Source organism: Corythoichthys intestinalis, chromosome 8 (assembly GCF_030265065.1).
Source record: "Corythoichthys intestinalis isolate RoL2023-P3 chromosome 8, ASM3026506v1, whole genome shotgun sequence".
In the NCBI taxonomy this organism is placed as follows: Eukaryota; Metazoa; Chordata; class Actinopteri; order Syngnathiformes; family Syngnathidae; genus Corythoichthys; species Corythoichthys intestinalis.
Window position 1 is genome coordinate 51,214,938 of NC_080402.1, and position 21,698 is coordinate 51,236,635.

The 21,698-nt window shown below is 38.3% G+C and overlaps 1 protein-coding gene across 3 annotated transcripts in view; it reads right to left on the minus strand.

Annotated features, from left to right (window-relative positions):
• The window catches only part of LOC130920001 (ras and Rab interactor 2-like), a 58,766-nt gene that overhangs the window by 18,925 nt on the left and 18,143 nt on the right, over nt 1-21,698 (minus strand). For 2 of the 3 annotated variants that reach the window (XM_057842715.1, XM_057842716.1), the window contains exons 3-9: nt 20,668-20,759; nt 20,321-20,531; nt 19,675-19,789; nt 14,802-14,874; nt 14,230-14,321; nt 4,638-5,999; nt 1,042-1,124 (exon numbers count right to left, since the gene is read on the minus strand). In XM_057842715.1, coding sequence (XP_057698698.1) covers nt 1,042-1,124; nt 4,638-5,999; nt 14,230-14,321; nt 14,802-14,874; nt 19,675-19,789; nt 20,321-20,531; nt 20,668-20,759 — 2,028 coding nt within the window. Of the gene's footprint in view, nt 1-1,041; nt 1,125-4,637; nt 6,000-14,229; nt 14,322-14,801; nt 14,875-15,500; nt 15,784-19,674; nt 19,790-20,320; nt 20,532-20,667; nt 20,760-21,698 lie in introns of those variants that run through there. The other variant, XM_057842717.1, reaches the window with a different exon arrangement.

Genomic DNA, 21,698 nt, shown 5'->3' on the forward strand with positions numbered 1-21,698 from the left:
CCTATTGTTTACGTGATAGAATTTATAGCAAGGAGTCAGTTCCCGTTGAAATATCTTCCTGAGATCACTTAGCGTTTACGTACTATCATAGACTTCATAATATATTGACGGGACATGGGGCGTGGGGCCGATTATAGGGGGCCTATCTCCGTCAACGCTGACCGAGTGGAAACACAAAGTGCTTTTTACGTTGAAACTTCTTGTGACTAAATGCTGAAATCCCTGAATTCTTTATAAATATGAACGTAAAACAGTCTCGATTCTTGGCTAAAAGCAAAAAAAAATGGGCAGTTAGCATTTATTTTACGTATATGTCGAATGTATGTCTTTAAGCCGCCGTGGCACCGCCTTATCACAACAAATTGCTTTTTACGTTCAAAGTTTTTGTGAATAAATGCTTAAATCCCTGAATTCTTTATAGATATGGACGTAAAACACGTCTCGATTCTTGGTAAAAAGCCCAAAAAATGGGCAGTCGGCATATATTTTACGTAAATATTGCGAATTAGGACGCCAATGCCGTAGCGGTTAATTTCTCCCATTGATTATTTTCACAACGTTTCAAAATGCATGCATGGTACGGAAAATATAATAATTACCTTGAATCCTCGAACAAATCACCCCTGAGACAACCCTTCCTGTTTGTATGTGGTACAGATTTCGTACTTTTTCAACCTAAATCCGGTGTTGGATCGCTGCATGTGTTTGAGAATAACTGCGACCGACTTCGACCGACTGAAGCGGAGTGTGAGACGGCCCCCTACTTCAGGGCGTAGCGTAGTGTCTGGGAATGTGTCCCACCAATATCATTATGAAGTCTATGGTACTATTGTACCTTGACAGAAATTCATTTAGACAACATCCCAGGTTGAATATGTTTAAGGTGCAGAAAAAAAACCCTTTTGCTCTACCCCTCGCCATTCAGATTAATACGGAATATCTCATATTATTTTATCTTAAAGCGTGCCCTGGATCAGTTTCCATTTATCCTTGTCCTTGCAGTGTGACACTGTGAGGCTGAAATGTAAGATGATCTCTTACCTGGAAGTCATGTAAGGCCACATCAATGAAAGTCTTCAGGGGCTTCAGCACGCACTTGTGCATGGCCTTTTCCAGCACCTGTTCTGTTGAATAAGAAAAATCAAGCAACATTTAGTTTTAAAGCAATCTTTATTTATCAGTAAAGTAGAGTAGACATCCGAGAATAGGCCTGCCCTTTATAGAAAAGAAAAATTAACTCACCATAAAAATCTAATATGGCCACCCAATCTCTTACATTTCTCAACATTGCTGGTTGATTATAACTGATTTAAAAACATGTATTTGTAACATTTTAATAAATTGTTGGCTTTGAAGCAAAAAACCACATCAGATCTGATTGAATTCTGAACTGAAACAGTTCTAAAGTTGGATATACTGCTTTTTGTGTTGTTATAGTCCAAAGCAGTGTTGCCCTTGTCAACAATGACGAAAATGAAAATATTTCGTCTACGAACTATTTTTTCATGACAATGATGAGGCGATAACGAGCTAAAAATGTGTCAAGGAGACTAAAACGTAACCAGATGAATGCCAGTTTTCATCTGATGATAAGAGAACATGACGAAAATGCTTTATAGTTTCCGTCAAATGAATTAATGATCAAACGACTGTGCTCAATGTGTAACATTTTTATGTGTAGTGAGCCTGCAACGTAGCTTGTTGTGTCACTCATGTGATGTGCTGCGCCCCCCAGCAACTCACCAGTGTACTCTCCAGGCTTGCATGTTTTGAAACGCACGGTAAGATTTGTTTTCTTATCTTGGCCAGAGAAAATATGCCAGGTTGCTTTAGCCTTTAAAGGTCTGCGTTGAGTAATGATCACACACTAAATGTAACTCATAGCGTTAGCATTGCATTCACCTTTGCATTATCATTAGGATAATGCTAGCGACGAGCGTCCTCTTAAACTCTTGGACAACTTTTTTTACATACAGTTCGTGGCATCCAGGTGGGTACAATTAATTGAAAATAATGTACCTTTTTCCTGCTGAGTATGTATTATCACCAAGTTGGCATGGTCCTTGTAGACGGTGAATATGTGCTCCTCTGTCAATTTTCATTCGAAATTGTTGGAAGCCTTTATTTATTTTTGGACTAAATTTTTTTAATTTTACAGACGATAACATTTTGAGTAAACATTGCCTCAAACTTTGACGAAATTAGTTTTCATCAACAAAAACTAGACAAAGATCAACATATTTTGAAATTACTAAAATATGACTAAGACGAATAAGCATTATTGTGCAAAACACTAAGCTGGAAATTAACCCCTTCAGACCTGAAAAAAAAAAAAAAATCTCTGATTCTTATTTTTACTTTACTCAAACACCAGAACAAAGTGCCATTTTTTGGTCAGGGATATTTCACGCTTTTATTGGTTATTTTTAATGTTAATGTGTTTTTAATAAGAAATGAGCAGTTACATTTGCCTTTTTGAAAATGCGTTTTGGGCAAAGAGGGCGTGCTCAACCTCATGATTTGATTTCAATGGGTAAAGTTTTGTCCAATTATCTCTCAAAAGTGGCAATAGCAACTAAATTCAGTATATTTATTGGTTTAGAGACGTGAACGCGTCATGTCCTTCAGCTGCATGCTCAGGTCTGAAGGGGTCAAAAGGGCTGCCAAAAACTACACTGCTCCAAACAAATCTGGTTAAGTTTAGTCTTTACTTCAAGTGTGCAATTTAATGCACCCAGGATTTTTTTTTTTTTTTGAATGAGTGGTAATGGCGTTTTGTTGTTTAAGTTATGGTGAACAATACAATCAGTCTGTAATGCATTTTTGAGTGGAATCTTGTGAGTGGGAAACATTCACGTGCTTAGCTCCACTTCTGCTTTTCTGACAACCCTCATGCATGATGACATCAGACATTTTATGAAAGCTTCTTCTCTGAACAAAGCATTGCTGTTATTATATACAATGAACAAAAGTGACACGAAAATACGCATTCCCCCTATTCATACATTATTCTTGTCGCATAATGATGCAATTATATTGCATACTGTCGATTTCATATGAACGTCTATGAATGTCACTCATCCAGTCAGGCCTGTCTTTAAAAAAAAAATCACCCTTTGATATTAGCAATAGGCGGCGATCATTTTCTGCCAACATGTGGAGGCTAAGAATAGAAGTCCCTGGACATAACACAGTGTCCTCACTGTTACTTAACACTTGCACTAAAGCACATTCATATTTAACACAAGTAGTTTAATTTCCAAGATAAAGGCTAGACAGAACCCTCACTTTTTCATCAATGAAAAATGTAATTTAAAAAAAAAACTTGATATAAGCAAAGACAGAATGTTTTACTCATAAATGATAGAATATTAGCGAATCAACAACTAATTTATCATTAAATTAATCGACAACCATTTTCGTAATCGACTGTTTAGAGACTTTATTTTTAACCTAAAACTATAAATTAACAATACTCTCCTACTTCTATAGTCCTCGATGAAAGCAGACTATCATTGTTATTATCAAAAATCAGATATTTGCAAAAATTTGCTTTAGCTGTCGAAAAAAAATAGCTGTACAGTTATAGTATGTGTAGTATAGTAAGTATGGGTCGATTTGGGGTGATTAAAAAAAAAAGATTTTGATCGGGCATCAGTGTGGGCAACTGTGGCCGCCACTGACGGATGGTAGGACCCCAGATGAACCTTGCAAAAGCTTAAAGGCAGGCTGCTACAGGAAGCTTCAGGCTTGCCTGTTTTGTAAATATTGTAATTTATCTTGCATGAGAGAATATGCTATATTGCTTTAGCTTTTTAAGGTCTTTACTGAGTGATCCTTACACTCTAAATGTAACCATAACGTTAGTGTAGTATTCGCGTTAGCATTAGCTTTAGCATGACGAGCATCCTCTTAAACTCTCACTTGTTCACATATCGTCGTGACGTCCCGGTGTGTTTAATTATTTGAAAATAATGTAGAACTGTTAAAAAAAAAAAAAAAAAAAAAAAAAAAAAAAAACAGTATGAATTGTTCTTGCTGAGTGTGTATTATCATAAAAAGAAGTGCTGTGTTCGTTAGTTTGGTAGCACTAGACCGAATTAATCCTTTAAGTCTCAGGTCATTGCTAATGTTGAAGCTGTTGAAGCAGTTTTTTTTTAGAAATGGACTTTATAATATACGTGCTTTAAAAAAAAAAAAAAAAAAAGGGATATCGGAATCAAAAAATTGCCCTTGGATATCAGCAATCGGCTGAAATTTTTTTTTTTAGATATTTGCATTTGAAAATACCATATCGATCGACCTCTAATAGTAAGTAGTTTTGATTTCCAATGCACATTCAAAGCGCAGACAAAATGTTAAGCTCAGAATAAGAAAAATGAAAAACAACAGTAAATAACATAAGATTTGCATATGTGACGATTAGTTGACTAATCGAAAAAAGAATAGGTGATTAGTTAAAAATCAAAAATAACTGTCTGTGCCAGCTCTATAGTATATTACAGCTGACAGAAGTGATACTGGGTGACTAACCGCACACACGCTAGCATTGACAAACCATGATGCAAATTCTCGCCCACGTACCTTACGACTTTACAACGCAAAGATTTCTAAAGATGAGAGCATAAATGGCTTACCAATCATATCTTCAGGGATGAGTGACTCTATTGGAGGGTCCATCTCAGAGCTTTGGCACAGATAAGCTTTCATTTGCGTCATAAACTGCCTGAGTGTCTGCAGAAAATCCTCTCCTGATGTGTGACAACCACGATTCTCCTGCACAAAGCTAATATAGTCCTGGACCAGTGAGCCAAAATAGGAACTTTTATCCCTGGACAATTCAGCTATCCTTTTCACTGCCCGTCTCTCTGGAGTCATCAGGGAGGTGAGCATACCGCTAACCTTGCGAAAGCGTCCCTTCAAAGCCCTGGGAAGAATAAATGACCCCCCACCAAGGCTTACACCTACCCTCCGCCGTCTAGTTTTGAAGGACTGACGGAGACGCATTTCTAGGTCAGCTTCTAGGCCCACCCCATAGTCCTCCTCTATTTCCTCTTCCCCGTCATCGTCATCCTCATCCTCACTGCTATCCTCTACAGTCTCTTGATGGTTCAGATGGCACGACTGGCCGGAGCCTATGTCCAGGGAAAATCCAGGAGATTGTGAAAATTCCAATGAATCAGAGGAAGAAGTAGACATGCTCATGCCACTGAGTCTTTGAAGTTCTCTCTCATTTTGGATGGACGGACTCGTACCACTTTTCTCCAGAAGAACGTCATCCGAAACAGAAGGTGGGAGCTTGACTCGAGACAAGGCGTTGGCAATGGTCTCATCATCAAGGGCAATGTGGCAGTTGTATGTCTGAACCGGCTTATCGGGTCTTGGAGGTGGTCGCTTTGAAGGCACAGGGACTGGTGAGCTTGCACTTTTGGGTGGGCTGCTGTGCTTAGTACCCATTGTTGGTCGAGGGGGTGCCGGGCGCCTGACACGGGCCTTCTGTTGCCTTGGGGCTAGGGGAATAGCCACTGGCATGCTCTTGGGTCTGGTTGTAAGTGCTGGAGGTCCAGGTGGAGGTGGGGCTGGTCGCCTGCGCTGCATTAAGCGAGGGGGAGGTGGTCGAGGAGGGGGGTGTGACTTGCGTTTTACTTTCTCGTCAGGGATCTGGCCACTGGCTTGGTCGCCACTTGTCGGTGTCATAGACACGTTTCTAGTCTCATGTGACGATGGCTCACGATGGTGGTGGTGCTGGCGTGTCTGGAAAAATAGAGGGCTGACAAAGCAGAGAGTAGCACTGGAATGTCTTCTCTCACTTCGACAGGAAGGAGCCCGGTGACATAATGTTGGTGGTGCGCTGTCACAGTGGGGCCCGGTGTGACTTGGTCGCAACCCCTCGTCCTCCTTGGTCCTGCTGCTCCTTTGGGGGCTGAGAGTACGGCTCGAAGGGCGACAGGGAGGCTGGGAGCTAGGGCGCTGGCTGCACAGGGCAGAGTCCCAAAAGCCTGTAAAAATGACAGCAACACTTAGGCAAATATTGACCGGCATAGTTAACCCATTCAATATTCTGCACAGAAAAACATTTCAAAAGAATTTGAGGACGCAAACTCAATCTCATGTGTTCTCACCACCAGTTCAAAGGTTGTTAATCAAGTTTTTGAAGTTATTCCCTGTTAAAAGAGTTGCCTTCTTCTTGCCGGTGGCTGAGACACAGTAGTGACTCAGTTCTGTGCCTGTTCTCTGTGATCCAGTTGGTGTGTCATATAGCCACAGAGAGGGAGTAGCCAATGTTATTCACAGAGTAGGCGGGCACTTGTCGACAACAGCATAGTGGATGCATTTCCAGTTCCTCAATTCCCCTTTCAACTTGGTTCTCTTTCAACTGTTTGAAAACAGCTGAGAAAATACTGTTTCTGGGTTTTTGATTGCTTTTGTTTGAGTAAATGGATAAAATTTAAAATTCACATTTAACATTCACCACAAATATAGCGTATGTCTTTTTAACGAGTCAAAATATAGTATTTCATTTTGTATGATGAATTGTAACGGTTTTGTATGTCTGACTTTTTTTTTTACTCTTTGAAGAGAGATCCTTCCAGTAGAGATGTTAAAGTACAGTGGTATCTCAACATACTATCCTTTCGACATCCGACGTAAAATATGACTCGTCGTTTGTCTCAACATACAGTGGTATGAAAAAGTATCGGAACCTTTTGGAATTTCTCACATTTCTGCATAAAATCACCATCAAATGTGATCTGATCTTTGTCAAAATCACACAAGATGAAAATACAGGTGTCTGCTTTAACTAGAACCACCCAAAAATTTATAGGTTTTCATATTTTAATGAGGATAGCATGCAAACAATGACGGAAGAAGGAAAAATAAGTAAGTGAACCCTCTGCTTAAGAAAACTTAAAGAGCAATTGAAACCAATTTTACCAAACATTTTAAGTCAGGTGTGCACCCAATCACTGATGAGTGGTTAAAAGCTCCCCTGCCCACTATAAAACACACACCGGGTAAGAATTGTCTTGATGAGAAGCATTGTCTGATGTGCATCATGGCTAGGTCAAAAGAGCTGTCTGAAGACCTGCGATCAAGGATTGTTGATTCGTATCAAGCTGGGAAAGGATACAAAACCATCTCAAAACGTCTGGATGTTCATCAATCGACAGTCAGAGAAGTTGTCTACAAATGGAGAGAGTTTGGCACTGTTGCTTCTCTCCCAAAGAGTGGCCGTCCACCAAAGATGACGCCAAGAGTTCAGCGCAGAATACTCAGAGCGGTAAAAAAAAAAAAAAAAAGCTAGAGTGTGTGCTAAAGCGGAAAACGGAAAAACGGAACAGCTCACCAAAATCAACACATCAACCTCAAGCAAAGGGGGTTGTGGGCACAAAATATTAAATTTGATGGTTCACTTACTTATTTTCCCCCCTTCTGTCATTGTTTGCCTACTATCCTCATTAAAATATGAAAACCTATAAATGTTTGGGTGGTTCTAGTTAAAGCAGACACTGTTTTTTCATCCGTGTGATTTTGACTAAGATCAGATCACATTTGATGGTGATTTTATGCAGAAATTTGAGAAATTCCAAAAGGTTCAGATACTTTTTCATACCACTGTATGATGAAATCCTCGAAATACTACAATTTATGACAGCCTGGACATTTCATTGTTTTCCCACAAGACGGACGCATGGCAGATTTTTTGCGAGAGGAATTAACACTGTCCCATGATCACTAGTGCAGATGGTGAAAAAAGGAAAAAGGTGATGCTCACCACTACAATTAAGAAGGAAATGATAGAAAAAATATGAGCGTGCGTGTGAGTAATCTGGCTCGAAAATATTGTATGTCCAGTCTCCTCTGACCATCAATCGCCAGTGAATGTAACAATAAAAACACTTTATTATTTCCGATTTATTATTATTATTACTACTGTAACATCAGCAAGGACGTCGCCAGCTTCATCACGTTTTTAATCATTTATTTCAGAACTTGTGCAGCACAACACGGCTACTGTCCGCCATAACCAATGCCAACAACAACATGAGAAAAAGGAAAAACGTCCTACTCTGCCGCACCTCTCTCTCTCTCTATCTCGTCAATCACAGGGCGCGTTCAGAAACAGCATGCAAAACAACACATTACTACCCGATTCGTGCAATTATTATTATTTTTATGACGATTTGTCTTTGTAATATGTTTGTTTAGCTACATGTAATTGTTATTTGTAATCGTACCAGTAGTATTTATTAAGGATTTGGTGTCTGTTCTTGGGTGTTGGAACGATTTAATCGAATTATAATGTATTTATTTATATGGAAAAATCTCACCCGACATACGACCATTTCAACTTACAAACTAGGTCCTGGAACAAATTACATTCATGTGTAGAGGTACCACTGTACTTCGAAGTAAAACAAAGTTGGGGGTAGGCATGTGCTACTGAGGTATGTAAAAGTCACGGTTTCAAAACCACTAAAATTTTCCGTCATATTATATAGTATATATATATATATATATATATATATATATATATACACAGTGGGGAGAACAAGTATTTGATACACAGTCAGTGGGAAAACCCATTGGCAGTGTATCAAATACTGTCTGTGTGTGTGTGTGTGTATATATATATATATATATATATATATATATATATATATATATATATATATATACAGTGCCTTGCAAAAGTATTCGGCCCCCTTGAACCTTGCAACCTTTCGCCACATTTCAGGCTTCAAACATAAAGATATAAAATTTGAATTTTTTGTCAAGAATCAACAACAAGTGGGACACAATCGTGAAGTGGAACAACATTTATTGGATAATTTAAACTTTTTTAACAAATAAAAAACTGAAAAGAGGGGCGTGCAATATTATTAGGCCCCCTTGCGTTAATACTTTGTAGCGCCACCTTTTGCTCCAATTACAGCTGCAAGTCGCTTGGGGTATGTTTCTATCAGTTTTGCACATCGAGAGAATGACATTCTTGCCCATTCTTCCTTGCAAAACAGCTCGAGCTCAGTGAGGTTGGATAGAGAGTGTTTGTGAACAGCAGTCTTCAGCTCTTTCCACAGATTCTCGATTGGATTCAGGTCTGGACTTTGACTTGGCCATTCTAACACCTGGATACGTTTATTTTTTAACCATTCCATTGTAGATTTGGCTTTATGTTTTGGATCATTGTCCTGTTGGAAGATAAATCTCCGTCCCAGTCTCAGGTCTTGTGCAGATACCAACAGGTTTTCTTCCAGAATGTTCCTGTATTTGGCTGCATCCATCTTCCCGTCAATTTTAACCATCTTCCCTGTCCCTGCTGAAGAAAAGCAGGCCCAAACCATGATGCTGCCACCACCATGTTTGACAGTGGGGATGGTGTGTTCAGGGTGATGAGCTGTGTGCTTTTACGCCAAACGTATCGTTTTGCATTGTGGCCAAAAAGTTCAATTTTGGTTTCATCTGACCAGAGCACCTTCTTCCACATGTTTGGTGTGTCTCCCAGGTGGCTTGTGGCAAACTTTAAACGACACTTTTTATGGATATCTTTGAGAAATGGCTTTCTTCTTGCCACTCTTCCATAAAGGCCAGATTTGTGCAGTGTACGACTGATTGTTGTCCTATGGACAGACTCTCCCACCTCAGCTGTAGATCTCTGCAGTTCATCCAGAGTGATCATGGGCCTCTTGGCTGCATCTCTTATCAGTTTTCTCCTTGTTTGAGAAGAAAGTTTGGAAGGACGGCCGGGTCTTGGTAGATTTGCAGTGGTCTGATGCTCCTTCCATTTCAATATGATGGCTTGCACAGTGCTCCTTGAGATGTTTAAAGCTTGGGAAATCTTTTTGTATCCAAATCTGGCTTTAAACTTCTCCACAACAGTATCTCGGACCTGCCTGGTGTGTTCCTTGGTTTTCATAATGCTCTCTGCACTTTAAACAGAACCCTGAGACTATCACAGAGCAGGTGCATTTATACGGAGACTTGATTACAGACAGGTGGATTCTATCTATCATCATCGGTCATTTAGGACAACATTGGATCATTCAGAGATCCTCACTGAACTTCTGGAGTGAGTTTGCTTCACTGAAAGTAAAGGGGCCAAATAATATTGCACGCCCCACTTTTCAGTTTTTTATTTGTTAAAAAAGTTTAAATTATCCAATAAATGTTGTTCCACTTCACGATTGTGTCCCACTTGTTGTTGATTCTTGACAAAAAAATTAAATTTAATATCTTTATGTTTGAAGCCTGAAATGTGGCGAAAGGTTGCAAGATTCAAGGGGGCCGAATACTTTTGCAAGGCACTGTATATATAGCATATAGTATGGTATTAGCCATTTTTTATGTCCCAAAAATGCAGTGAGAAATGGCTTAGCTCTAATTGTTGCTCTGTCCTGTGTCCGTCGGTGACACTACACCTGAGCTTTTTCCCCCTTCAAAAAAGACAGTGGGTAGTATGGTATTAGTATTAGGTATTAGTATTTCGGCTACCGGAAAGAAACCGACGGCTGCGGCTTCTAAGGGGAAGGACATCTGACGTGCAGGCAATACGTCCAACATTTCACATTTACGTGATCTCATTCGTCACTTTACACAAAATTTAAGGTAAGTACATGCTGTCATGAACGTTTCTCGACAGCTATGAGAGTTCACTCTAGCGTGCTTCGTGAGTCTAGCGAAGGTAAAACAAATACTATAATGTAAGCTTGTTAACGAGGCTATTCACGTGGCTAGTTAGCATGCCAAGACCACTAACTTGTTTCCTCACTATAAGCGTATTGTTTTTGAAAAGCCATTGTAAACGTCGGTTCAAAATAACATTTTCATAATACAGCCTGTGGTATTTTTTTCTCTTTCGTGAAGGTGTGTGTGGGGGGTGTTTATCATGTGTAAATAATGATACGAGTCATACACACGCCCTCTGTCGCTCTATTTACTCTATCGTAGTTCTATTTATTTCAGTTTTTGTTGTTGTTGTTGTTATTTTATTTATTTATTTTAATATTTTTTCATGTTGATGTTCCAATTTGCAAATATGTTGTGAAAAATAAAAAAATCCTGTTCAATTGAATTTTTTTAAACTTATACATCTCAAAATAACACATTTTAGAGCTACAATTGCAATACCGTGAAACAGTGAAACCCTGGTTTTTTTGCTTAGGGTTATCACACCGTCAAAATCTCCGGTACATGCCTAGTTAGGGGATAAATAAGACAAGCTTTACTTCACGTGCCCTGATTACAATAATAGCTCCAGCGATGACATGAACTATATCCTAAAAATGGAAACGTTAACTGTTACATTACTGGACAGCTGCTGTCATATTTCTGTTCCTCTGTGCCTTTAGACGGAATGAGGCCTGTGGTATTTATATGGGTTCACCAAGGCCATCAAAACTAAAACAACAAATATTACAAACGTTATAAAGGATTAGATAGCTTTTTTTAGTACAGGGAAAATGTTTATATTCAAAATTGTCACATTTGGTGATTTGTATCAACTTGATTTTCCCATTGTTTGAAGACTGCATGACCACAAGAGACTGTACGAAAGCTTTAGCATACGATAGTTTGTTTGACATTGTTTGAGTCTCATGAGTGGTGTGCAAATTTTGACTATATTATAGGCTTTTTCTCCATAATGAAATCGTATTGAGATGATTAGGTTTTGAGAAATAGCAGAGGCATTCATTTCAGGCCAAAAACCACCTCCATTCCATGGAATGCAAGCACACAGTACAATAACACCATTTCATGCAGTGATGTAATTCAGTCACTTAGGGGGGCTTCCGCACAACTTCAGACCCCCTAAAATATCATTAAAACCTTTTAAATAATTTGGTGTAGCAGTCATTATGCCAACTGTTCAATTTTCTATGCTTAGTATTTTGGCTAAATATTCTCTTCCAAAAAATCTTGACCAGTTACAGAGGAGACAGTTAACATCCACATATGGGGAAGAATGAGGAAATTTGACCACATTGGATTATAGTTAAAGGTATGAATATGACGCATAGTTTACTTCAGTGGTTAGCAATATCTTAATTTGACCGAGCCATTTGGACATGTGTCCTACAGTGAAAAACAAATTGATACCAACTCAAAAAAAGAAAAAAAAAAGTCGGATTATCGGCGTTTGCATTTTTTTCCTGTTTTATGGGTTTATGATGGCAAAGAAATAAATATTATTCATTGAATTTGGACACTTGGTTTAGAGTCTAGTGCGGTTCACATGTAAACAAACTGTTTTCATGGGAATTGATATATTGAATAATAATAATGGCTAATTGTGAGTCATTGACCTCAAAGTTTTGTAATCTAAGATTTCAACATCTTTAGGAGAACAAAAAAGTTACTGACTGGCAACCAGCAGCAGACTGTGGCATTTATTGTCATTTATTGAGCTGTAGTGCACAAATAAACTGTGAATTAACTTGTAGAATGAACAAATGTAAACGTTTTTGAGCACCACCACAATGGAGGCTGCAGGCGCTTCTGTCGTAGCTGTCAGAAAACTCACTGCTTTGGGCCCAAAGACACGGAGGATTGGGCTGATATACACAATCTCAGGAAAAACGTCTTTGGCCCTTTGACCTAAAATATGGCACTCTGAAGTAGATTGACTGGCGCAAAACCCCCTAAAATATGGAGGACAGGAGTGAAAAAATTACATATATACACATAAAGATAATTAAAAGTGTCATTAAATGCTCCTATTTCAATATTTATTTATTTCAATTTATTTATTTCAATTTGTATTAATATTTTTCACTCATTTATTTATTTATTTAAATATATATCTATTTATTTAATTTTCTATTTATTTATTTAAATTTTCATTTAGTTATTTATTTCACTATTTATTTCTTGCACTCTTGTTCCCTGTGTGGCCGCATTAAATAATTTTATCTGTCATTGGCTCATCGAACTCAGTGGGTGGGCGTGAACTAGGCGGGGTTTGAGTTGGGCGAGTCAAGCTACATGGCTCTGGAGTGACGGAGTCAAGATAATGCTCCTTCCCAACATGGCAACGATTGCCTAGGTTCTTCATCAGCTTTCTCGGGGATTTAATAACGGGCATGTTAGACTTAGCAGAACATGTTGATGCAGGAAATTCGGACCCTGAGCACGTGGCTCACAAAACACAGCGGTTTATCGCGAGAGAGCGCTAATGGAAGGAGCATTAGATGGTACCCCCCGCAAAAAAAACATAGTATTTTAATTCTGTTTATTTGAAGCTACGTTTATTTTAAAGACAAATAACAACTCTTCATTTTTTGGGTCTCAACTCAATACTAGCAATACTAGGTAACTCTTCAGTTTTGGTCGATTTTAGCACATTGGTGGACATAAGCAATCGTGTTTTGCCTCATGGAAGACTCTTTCCCATGAGGACCAGCACACACCCGCACAGTGTCATAAAATCACGATCTCAGAGTCAGATGCAGACGACATTTCTGTTTTCAGCAGCTGTGCAAAGGATGAATAGTAATAGGATAATGAATTCAGTTGTGGCTAAACAATAGCATATTACAGTTAGCAACTGTGTGGCTTCTGAACTTGCCAGAGCTGCCGAGTTCGGTTGGTTTGGGGTCACACCAGCGAGTGAAAGCCAGGCCAATGTTTATTCTTGAGTATCCTTTTATCCCTGATAGCCTCCCTTTTTTCATCCTCCTCGGACAAAACTTTTTGTCTCTTTTGTTTCTCATCCATCTTTGCAGAATTCGCGCGTAAGCGCTCACATCGATTTCTCAAAGGAAGTGACGTATGCCGTAAAGCAGTCAGCATATTTGTAAGATTTGTAGTTATTTTGTGGAAGCAGGGTACCTGCCCCCCTCCACAAAGTTCATTTGTGCCAGTGAAAGCGATACAGATCCTCTGAACATATAAAAGAGGTGTCATTCAACTAGTTGCCAGTCGACATATCACAAATGTTATGAAAATATTTTATAAAGGTTGAAAAGTTACCTAGTGTTGCTTTAAGACTGGTGATGTTGAAGCTAGGTTATTTTTTATGCTAAACAGCACCACTTTACTGTTTTCTCAAAGTTTTCCATTTATTTAGTATGCCCCCGCTGCTGTCTGACGTGGCCTGGATGCCTGGGTGTCCAGACTAGAAAAACTGTCCCTGTTTATCCCCTTAGCATCCCCTTGGTTAAAGGCCTCTAATTATAATTAGTGAGTCCAAAAAAGTGGCGGCGTTAACAAAGCAATATATTAGACTACCTGGTCCAAGTTGAGCCACCTCTTCCAGATCCTTTTGTGTCTTCGCAGATGCAATGGCTTCTGGGAGCTTGAGAGGGAAGGACAACACGTCCCTAAAGTAAGAAAGGTTGTAGAGCATTAATAACACTTTCAGAAAAACAGAATATTAAAGAAAAAAAGAAAGCTCCATGTTTTAATGGATATAATTCCATCAAAACAAGGTTGTTGTTTTTTGGGGTAAATATGCATTTTGTCAATAATTGTCCCCAATGCTCTTTATTCCAATGGCCTTATAATCCTGATTTTCCTGTTCCTATTACATACATTTTGAATTAATATCTTAATTACATATATCATGAACACAAAATGAATATTTAGCATTTTATTTGAAGTCTGTCTGAGTACATTGCTCAATCTACAGTTCACTTATTTCATGGTTTTAAAGCTTAATATGACGTAATCTACTGATATAAAAAATATAACAGTATTCTCATCAAATGACCCCCCCAGTGGTCTTGTATCACATTAATTAAAATAAATATTGTTGTTAAGTAAGGAAGTAAACTTTATTTTTACTTCGTATTTCTCAGTACCTGCTTATGCAGTAGAAAGCCACCAGACGGAAAAGGTCTGCAAAGCTGATCCCACTTCCATCCAGAGAAAATGCTATAACAAAAAAAGACAACAACAAAAAATGTTCTGCATGTGTATATATCACTAAATATCCTGCACACTGTACACATACATCATTATAATCCAGACATTATTCAGGGTTAGTGGGGCTTTTCCTGAAAATCTGATTGTACAGGTTCTGACTTCTTGATACCCTCAACAGGTTAAAATGGATAGCAAAAAAAAAGAAATGGAATATGCCATTCACTTCACTCCTATGTGTGAATACTTACAGTGAATACACTGCCTCACACATGTGCAGTCACGTCAAGGAAGGTTGACAGCTGCAATGAGATCATCCTTTGGCACAGAGATATTTCCCTCACTTCCCTGACCACTTCAATGACTTCAAAAATACTGACTGATCAGGTCGAGGAATGGGACAAGTTGCAATAAATAAATAACCAAAACAACAACAATAACAAAACTGTCATCTAAAGTAAAAATCAATTAATTGTTACATAATGCGTGATATTAGTTTAGTGTATGAAGGAATGGCAGAAGAAAACCAATGGCAGAAGGAACAAGACACTTGGTGCACTCATCAGAGGGAACACAGCAACAAGACAATTTCTTTCGCAAGCATGTGGCCTTCTTGGCTAAAAAGTCACTTTTCTAACCTTGGAGCAACGTTCTACCCATTAAGTCAGACCAGAATATTTAAGAGAAAAAAAAAAAAAGGGTGCCCAAGTCTGGCCCTCGAGAGCCAGTTTTCCATGCTCCTCTAACACACCTAAAGCAAATAATCAGGATCGTTATCAGACACCCGCAGAGCTTGCTAATGAGCTGATCATTTGATTCAGGTGTGTAAAAGGAGGGAGACATGGAAAACAGCTTGCATTGGGGCCAGTGAAGGCACACACTCCGCTCGGGTTGCACGAAATGCTCAGGGGCCTGCGCCTGCTGATGACGTCACAACAACGCTCGAGTTGCACAAACTGTTCGGGTTGGGGATGTCGCAAACCAATGTGAGTAACAACGTATTATACATATACACACATATATATACGCACACACACACATATATATACACACACACATATATATATATATTAGGGCTGTCAAAATTATCGCATTAACGGGCAGTAATTAATTTTTTTAATTAATCACGTTAAAATATTTGACGCAATTAACGCACATGATCCGCTCACAGCAGGCTGTAATGTCCACTTGTTACTTGTGTTTATTGGAGTTTTGTCGCCCCCTGCTGGCGCTTGGGTGCGACTGATTTTATGGGTTTCAGCACCCATGAGCATTGTGTAATTATTGACATTAACAACTTGTTGATTTATTGTTATAACAAATACAATACTTATGTGCCGTATGTTGAATGTATATATCAGTCTTGTGTCTCATCTTTCCATTCCAACAATAATTTACAGAAAAATACGGCATAATTCATAGATGGTTTGAATTGCGATTAATTACGATTAAATAATTTTTAAGCTGTAATTAACTCGATTTAAAAAATGTAATCGTTTGACAGCCCTAATATACACTCACCAGCCACTTTATTAGGTACACCTGTCCAAGTGCTCGTTAACACTTAATTTCTAATCAGCCAATCACATGGTGGCAACTCAGTGCATTTAGGTATGTAGACATGATTTAAGACAATTTCCTGTCTCCGTATATGTATATATATATATATATATATATATATGTATATATATATATGTGTGTGTATAATGGATGTACGTCTATTAAATCGTGCTTGCATGTATGACATTATGAGCATGTTTTTGAATAAAATAAACAATTGAGTACACCCCTTGCAGATGGAACTCCAAAAGGGTCCAAATTAAATAAAAACCTTTTGAATTAAATACCCCTTGATAAATAACTGACAAATTGTGTATTATAGCACTTAAATTGTAGAATAGGGTAATATTATGAAAAAAAGAAAATCCAAGATAAGCGTTTTTTTAGAAAGTTTTTTTTTTTTTTCATAGTGCCTTTTTCGACAAAAGGCTTTTCATTTCACAATGTGGTTTTTCAGCACAATGAGATTTGACAAGATAAAAAGCGTTTTTCATAAAGCCATTTTTTTCATAACGTCTTTTTCCACAATGGCCTTTTCATTCCTTAATGTTATTTTTCAGCACAATTAAGTATGTGCTGACAATCAAATACATAAGGCAAAGTCAGTTAAGTGATTGGCTGAATGGATCCCGGAGGCTGGCTAGCTGCGCTAACATTTTGTAGCGTCACTTTCAGAGTTACTCAGAGAAGTTGCTCGATCGTGGAGTCTGGCTAGCTGCGCTAGCATTTGGTAGCATCGATTAACTGTTAGGTAAACTTCCAGAAAGCATTTTATCAAAAACACACTGCTGCTAAACCTCACTCAGGCTGAGGTAAAAGCCGTTCATTACTATCCAACCGGTTCGCAACTTCTCTGAGTAACTCTTAAAGTGACGCTACAAAATGTTGGAGATGGAGAGAAATGTTAGCGCAGGTAGCCAGCCTCCAGATCTATTCAGCCAATCACTTAACTGACTCTAACTTATGTATTTGATTGACAGCACACGCTTCATTGTGCTGAAAAACAAAATTATGAAATAAAAAGGCCATTGTAGAAAAAGACCTCATGAAAAAAATTCTTGTCTTGTAAAATCTTATTGTGCTGAAAAACGACATTATGAAATGAAAAGGCTATTGTGGGAAAACTTATTCTGAAAACACTTTGTGAAAAAGGCTTTTTATCTTGTAAAATCTTTTCCATAAAAATATTACCATATTTTACAGTTTAACGGACATATTACACAATTTGTGTGTTATTTATCAAAGTCGTATTTATTTCAAAATGGTTTTATTTGATTTTGACCCTTTTGGGGTTCCATATTTACCGTACATTTTCGCCGGTATTTCATTATAACCTTTCATGGGACCACACTGAAGATATGACTTACACAAGTAAAAGTAGTCAGTGTACAGTTTATATAGCAGCAGTAAATATATTGTTCCCTCAAAATAACTCAAAATACAGCCATTATTATTCGTACAAGTATTAATAAACATTGAAAAAAAAAAAAAAAAATCCCCGTCCACATCACATACCCAAACTGTCCTAAAAAGGTCGCAAATCAACACATTCACGGTTAGCTTGTGCATGTGCACTTCACTAGAACTCACACCCTGTCGGTACTCAAATTGGGTTGCAACAGGGGACTGATTTGTTTTATGGTTGCCCCATTAGTGCTAAATTTTGGATTGTACTTGAAAAATATATCATGTGTAAAACCGAACAAAAGATTGTATTAAATGGGAAAACAATTACTGTATTTGAATCCAAAGATTTAAAAAAACGTTACACTCTTGAATCTTTATATATTGTTGGGAAAATTTCATATGCACAAATCTAAATTTCAATATGCAAAACCAAACATCAAATTATTCTTAATTGAAGTTGATTAATATTTCATATCACCTAATATTGCAACAATATTAGGCTCATGCAGAAATATTTAACATATAAAAAGTATATTTTCTTTTTACTGTTCAGGTTGGGGACGTCACAACAACGCTCGGGTTGCATGAAACGTTCGGGTTGGTTTGTCTTTATTTAAAAAAAGGAAAATACAACATTAGTACTGCTGTCAAAAGCAAGCAAAAAAGCAAGCAAAAAAAAATAAGAACCAATAAAATAATAATACATTTCATTTGAAGGCACCTTTCTGGCAGTCAAGGTACAATCATTTAAAAAACAATTAGACAAAGACCAAAGACAGTAAAAATAATTAAGTATAGAACGTTCATTCATTCATTCATTTTCCATGCCGCTTATCCTCACAAGGGTCGCGGAGGTGCTGGAGCCAATCAAATCCCAAACGGTAAAATACTAATCTATGAAAATAATTGGCAGAACAGTAAAACACAAAGAAATCAGGGATGAGTTTTGAGTTTCGATTGAAAAAGGGGGAGTGAGTCTGTATTCCTGAGGTCGGGTGGTAGTGAATTCCAAAGCCGGGAAGCAGAGCGGCTGAATGCTCTGCGAGCTGGGGGACAGACAAGTGTATGGAGTTGGAGGACCTAAGGGCACGGGAGGGAGTTGTAATATCGAGGAGGTCGGGCAAGGTTGTGGATGGCCTTGAATGTGAGGAGAACTTTGAACTGGATGCAGAAGTGGACCAGGAGCCAATGGATAAAACGGCCAAAATAACAAACCATAAGACATTTAAAGGGTCGAGTCTGACACAGGGTCAAAAGCCTTTAAAACACTTTTAAACAGGCATTTTGCAGGAGAACACTGCTCTGGAAGAGCATTTCGACTCTTCGACCAATATAGTGAGGACAACGGAATGTCACTGTCAAGCGCAGACCCCCGACCAGTTTGTGCAACCCGAGCGGTTTGTGTACCAACACCAGACTTTGGCAGCACTCACCTTGAAGGTTGTCATGGAGGTATAGGCAATGGACATTCTCACTTGAGTCTAAGAAGTTTTGGAGCTGGATTTCAGGATATAAAAGTACAGTGCCTATAGTTTATTGTAATCATACCATACAGTATTGTCTCATCTACATATGTTTCCACTGGTGCCAGCTTTGAGGTACAGTACAACAGTGATCGTTACCCCATTGATAAATTATACTTTTTTAGAGAGAGATGGAGAAGGATGGCAAGCATGTTTCATCAATCTGACGGGTATTTTTACATTCAGTAATATATACTCAATTTGCACAGAGTAAGTAAGTATTTCTAGCCATTTAAAATTAAATGAGACACATTGTGTGTTCATGTCAATAATGGCTACATTTGAAAACACATAGCATTAATTAAAAAGCAATGAAACTTACTATACTGGCTCTCTCTGACCGGGAAGTGACCGATAGAGTTTGCCAACTGATTCCCTTTCAGGCGCACAGAGAGAACCTTCCTCTGCAGTGGGACTGACTTCCGTACCAAGAAAACCTGTACCGGGATATAATGAAAGACATTTGTAAAACTAACATTGTTCCTGCTCTGCAAATTTACAGCGTATTAATCAGATTATTCTTCTTAAATCTCGTCAAATAATTTTCTCCATCTTGTTTTGAGTGTTAAAGACTAGTTAATGGATAAATGTGTCAGATTATTCCACTTACTTTAGGTAAATATTACTATTTGTTCTTATTATATACATCTTAAAGTTGGTCATTCATCACTTAAATCAAGAAAAAATTGCTTTCAAATATTGTTTTGAACAATATCCATTCTTGAATTAAGTAAATTTCTGAAAAGTGTTTTAAATATAATCATTTATTGCTTAAAATAAGTCTGTTAAGCTTATTTTCAGCTCACTATTTTTCTTATTTCACGGTATCTAAGTGAGTAAAGTTTACTTGAAGCACTGGCAGATGATTTCACTTGTTTCTACTAGATTTACACTGAAAACAAGGGGATTGAACTAGTTTTAAGGAGGTGTGTTTTTGTAGTGTGAATATTGGAGATTATGGTCCTCACCCCTGGTGGCTGTTTCAGAAGTATTTGTGTTGCCTCCTCTTCACTGACTGTCAGCAGTAGCCACACAGGGTGGGTTTGCGTGAGTCTGTCCAATACACTCATCTTCCTCCGTAATGAGTCATATCCATAATCCCTCTCACACCTCACACTGTCATGTTGGGGGGCCCCCTGGTAAATACCACACGCTTCACTACTCATCTTCCTCCCTGGCCTGACAAAGACGGGACAGAGGAAAAAGATAGTTACACATTTCTCCAGCTGTTGGTAGTGCCAAGCCCATGTTTTACAAAATTGTGACATTGATAAAGTTTTGGTCAAGAGACAGTATATGTCAATATCAACCATACCCTATGTCAACTGGCTCCTGGTCCACTGTAGGTGAGGGAAGAACCATCTCCTTTTTTAACTCCCCAATCTCCAGCGCAAACGCATCAATCAGCTGTAAGGATAAAGAATGAGAAGCTTTGAATGATGAGTTTAAGAAAAATCAACTGAAGTAAACTAAACTAAGAGAATTGAAATGAGATCTAGTCACCGAGACTGATCAGGCTTAGAACAAGGGAAAAAGGTTGGTCAGCCTTCCTGTGTGTGTCTAATTTCCGACAGGCAGGAAGCAAAGCACAAAGCATTGTTCACAACTACATCCAAACTGTGACAAACTATGTTTTGTTTTCCCTTCAGTTTTTTGACCAGTCAGATGATTGTCTAAACATTTGTTTTGATTCTTAATTGTCCCTCTTTCATTCTACACTATATCTTGGTAGGCATTTATTCTTTGTCTTGTGTGATTTAACCCTTTCTGGGATAGTGGTCCCCAGTGTTGTCAATCTTACTTTAAAAAAGTAATTATTTACAGTGACAAATTACTTCTCCCAAAAAGTAATTGAGTTAGTAACTTAGTTACCTCAACGTAAGAGTAATTAGTTGCTTGTAAGCCTGAACGATATATCGTTTAAACATCGCCATCGCGATGTGCGCATGTGCGATAGTCCCATCGTAAGGACGTGCGATAGTTTTTTTTTTTTTTTTTTTTTCCAATCCACAAACCTTTGTTCTGCTTCATTCGCTCACACAGCCTCCCTCAACCCTTCTCCCAGCTCTCAGTCACTGCGGCACTTGCTTATTAAAGTTAACGATGGCTTTGATCTGGCCAAAGAAGCCGACATCACATGGGCAGCAATCTGTCAATCATCGTTTAACTTGTTAAACAGTTTCTGCAAGGAAGCGTGGGCTGGAATGAATGTGTGTGTATGTGGGGGGGTGTGGAGACGTTCGAGACATATATATAATAAACGCCAGAAGTGATTATGAGGAGTTTGTAATTTCTACATGTCACTCCAAGAGTCACAACCATGTTAGGTAAACAGAAGCATTTAAT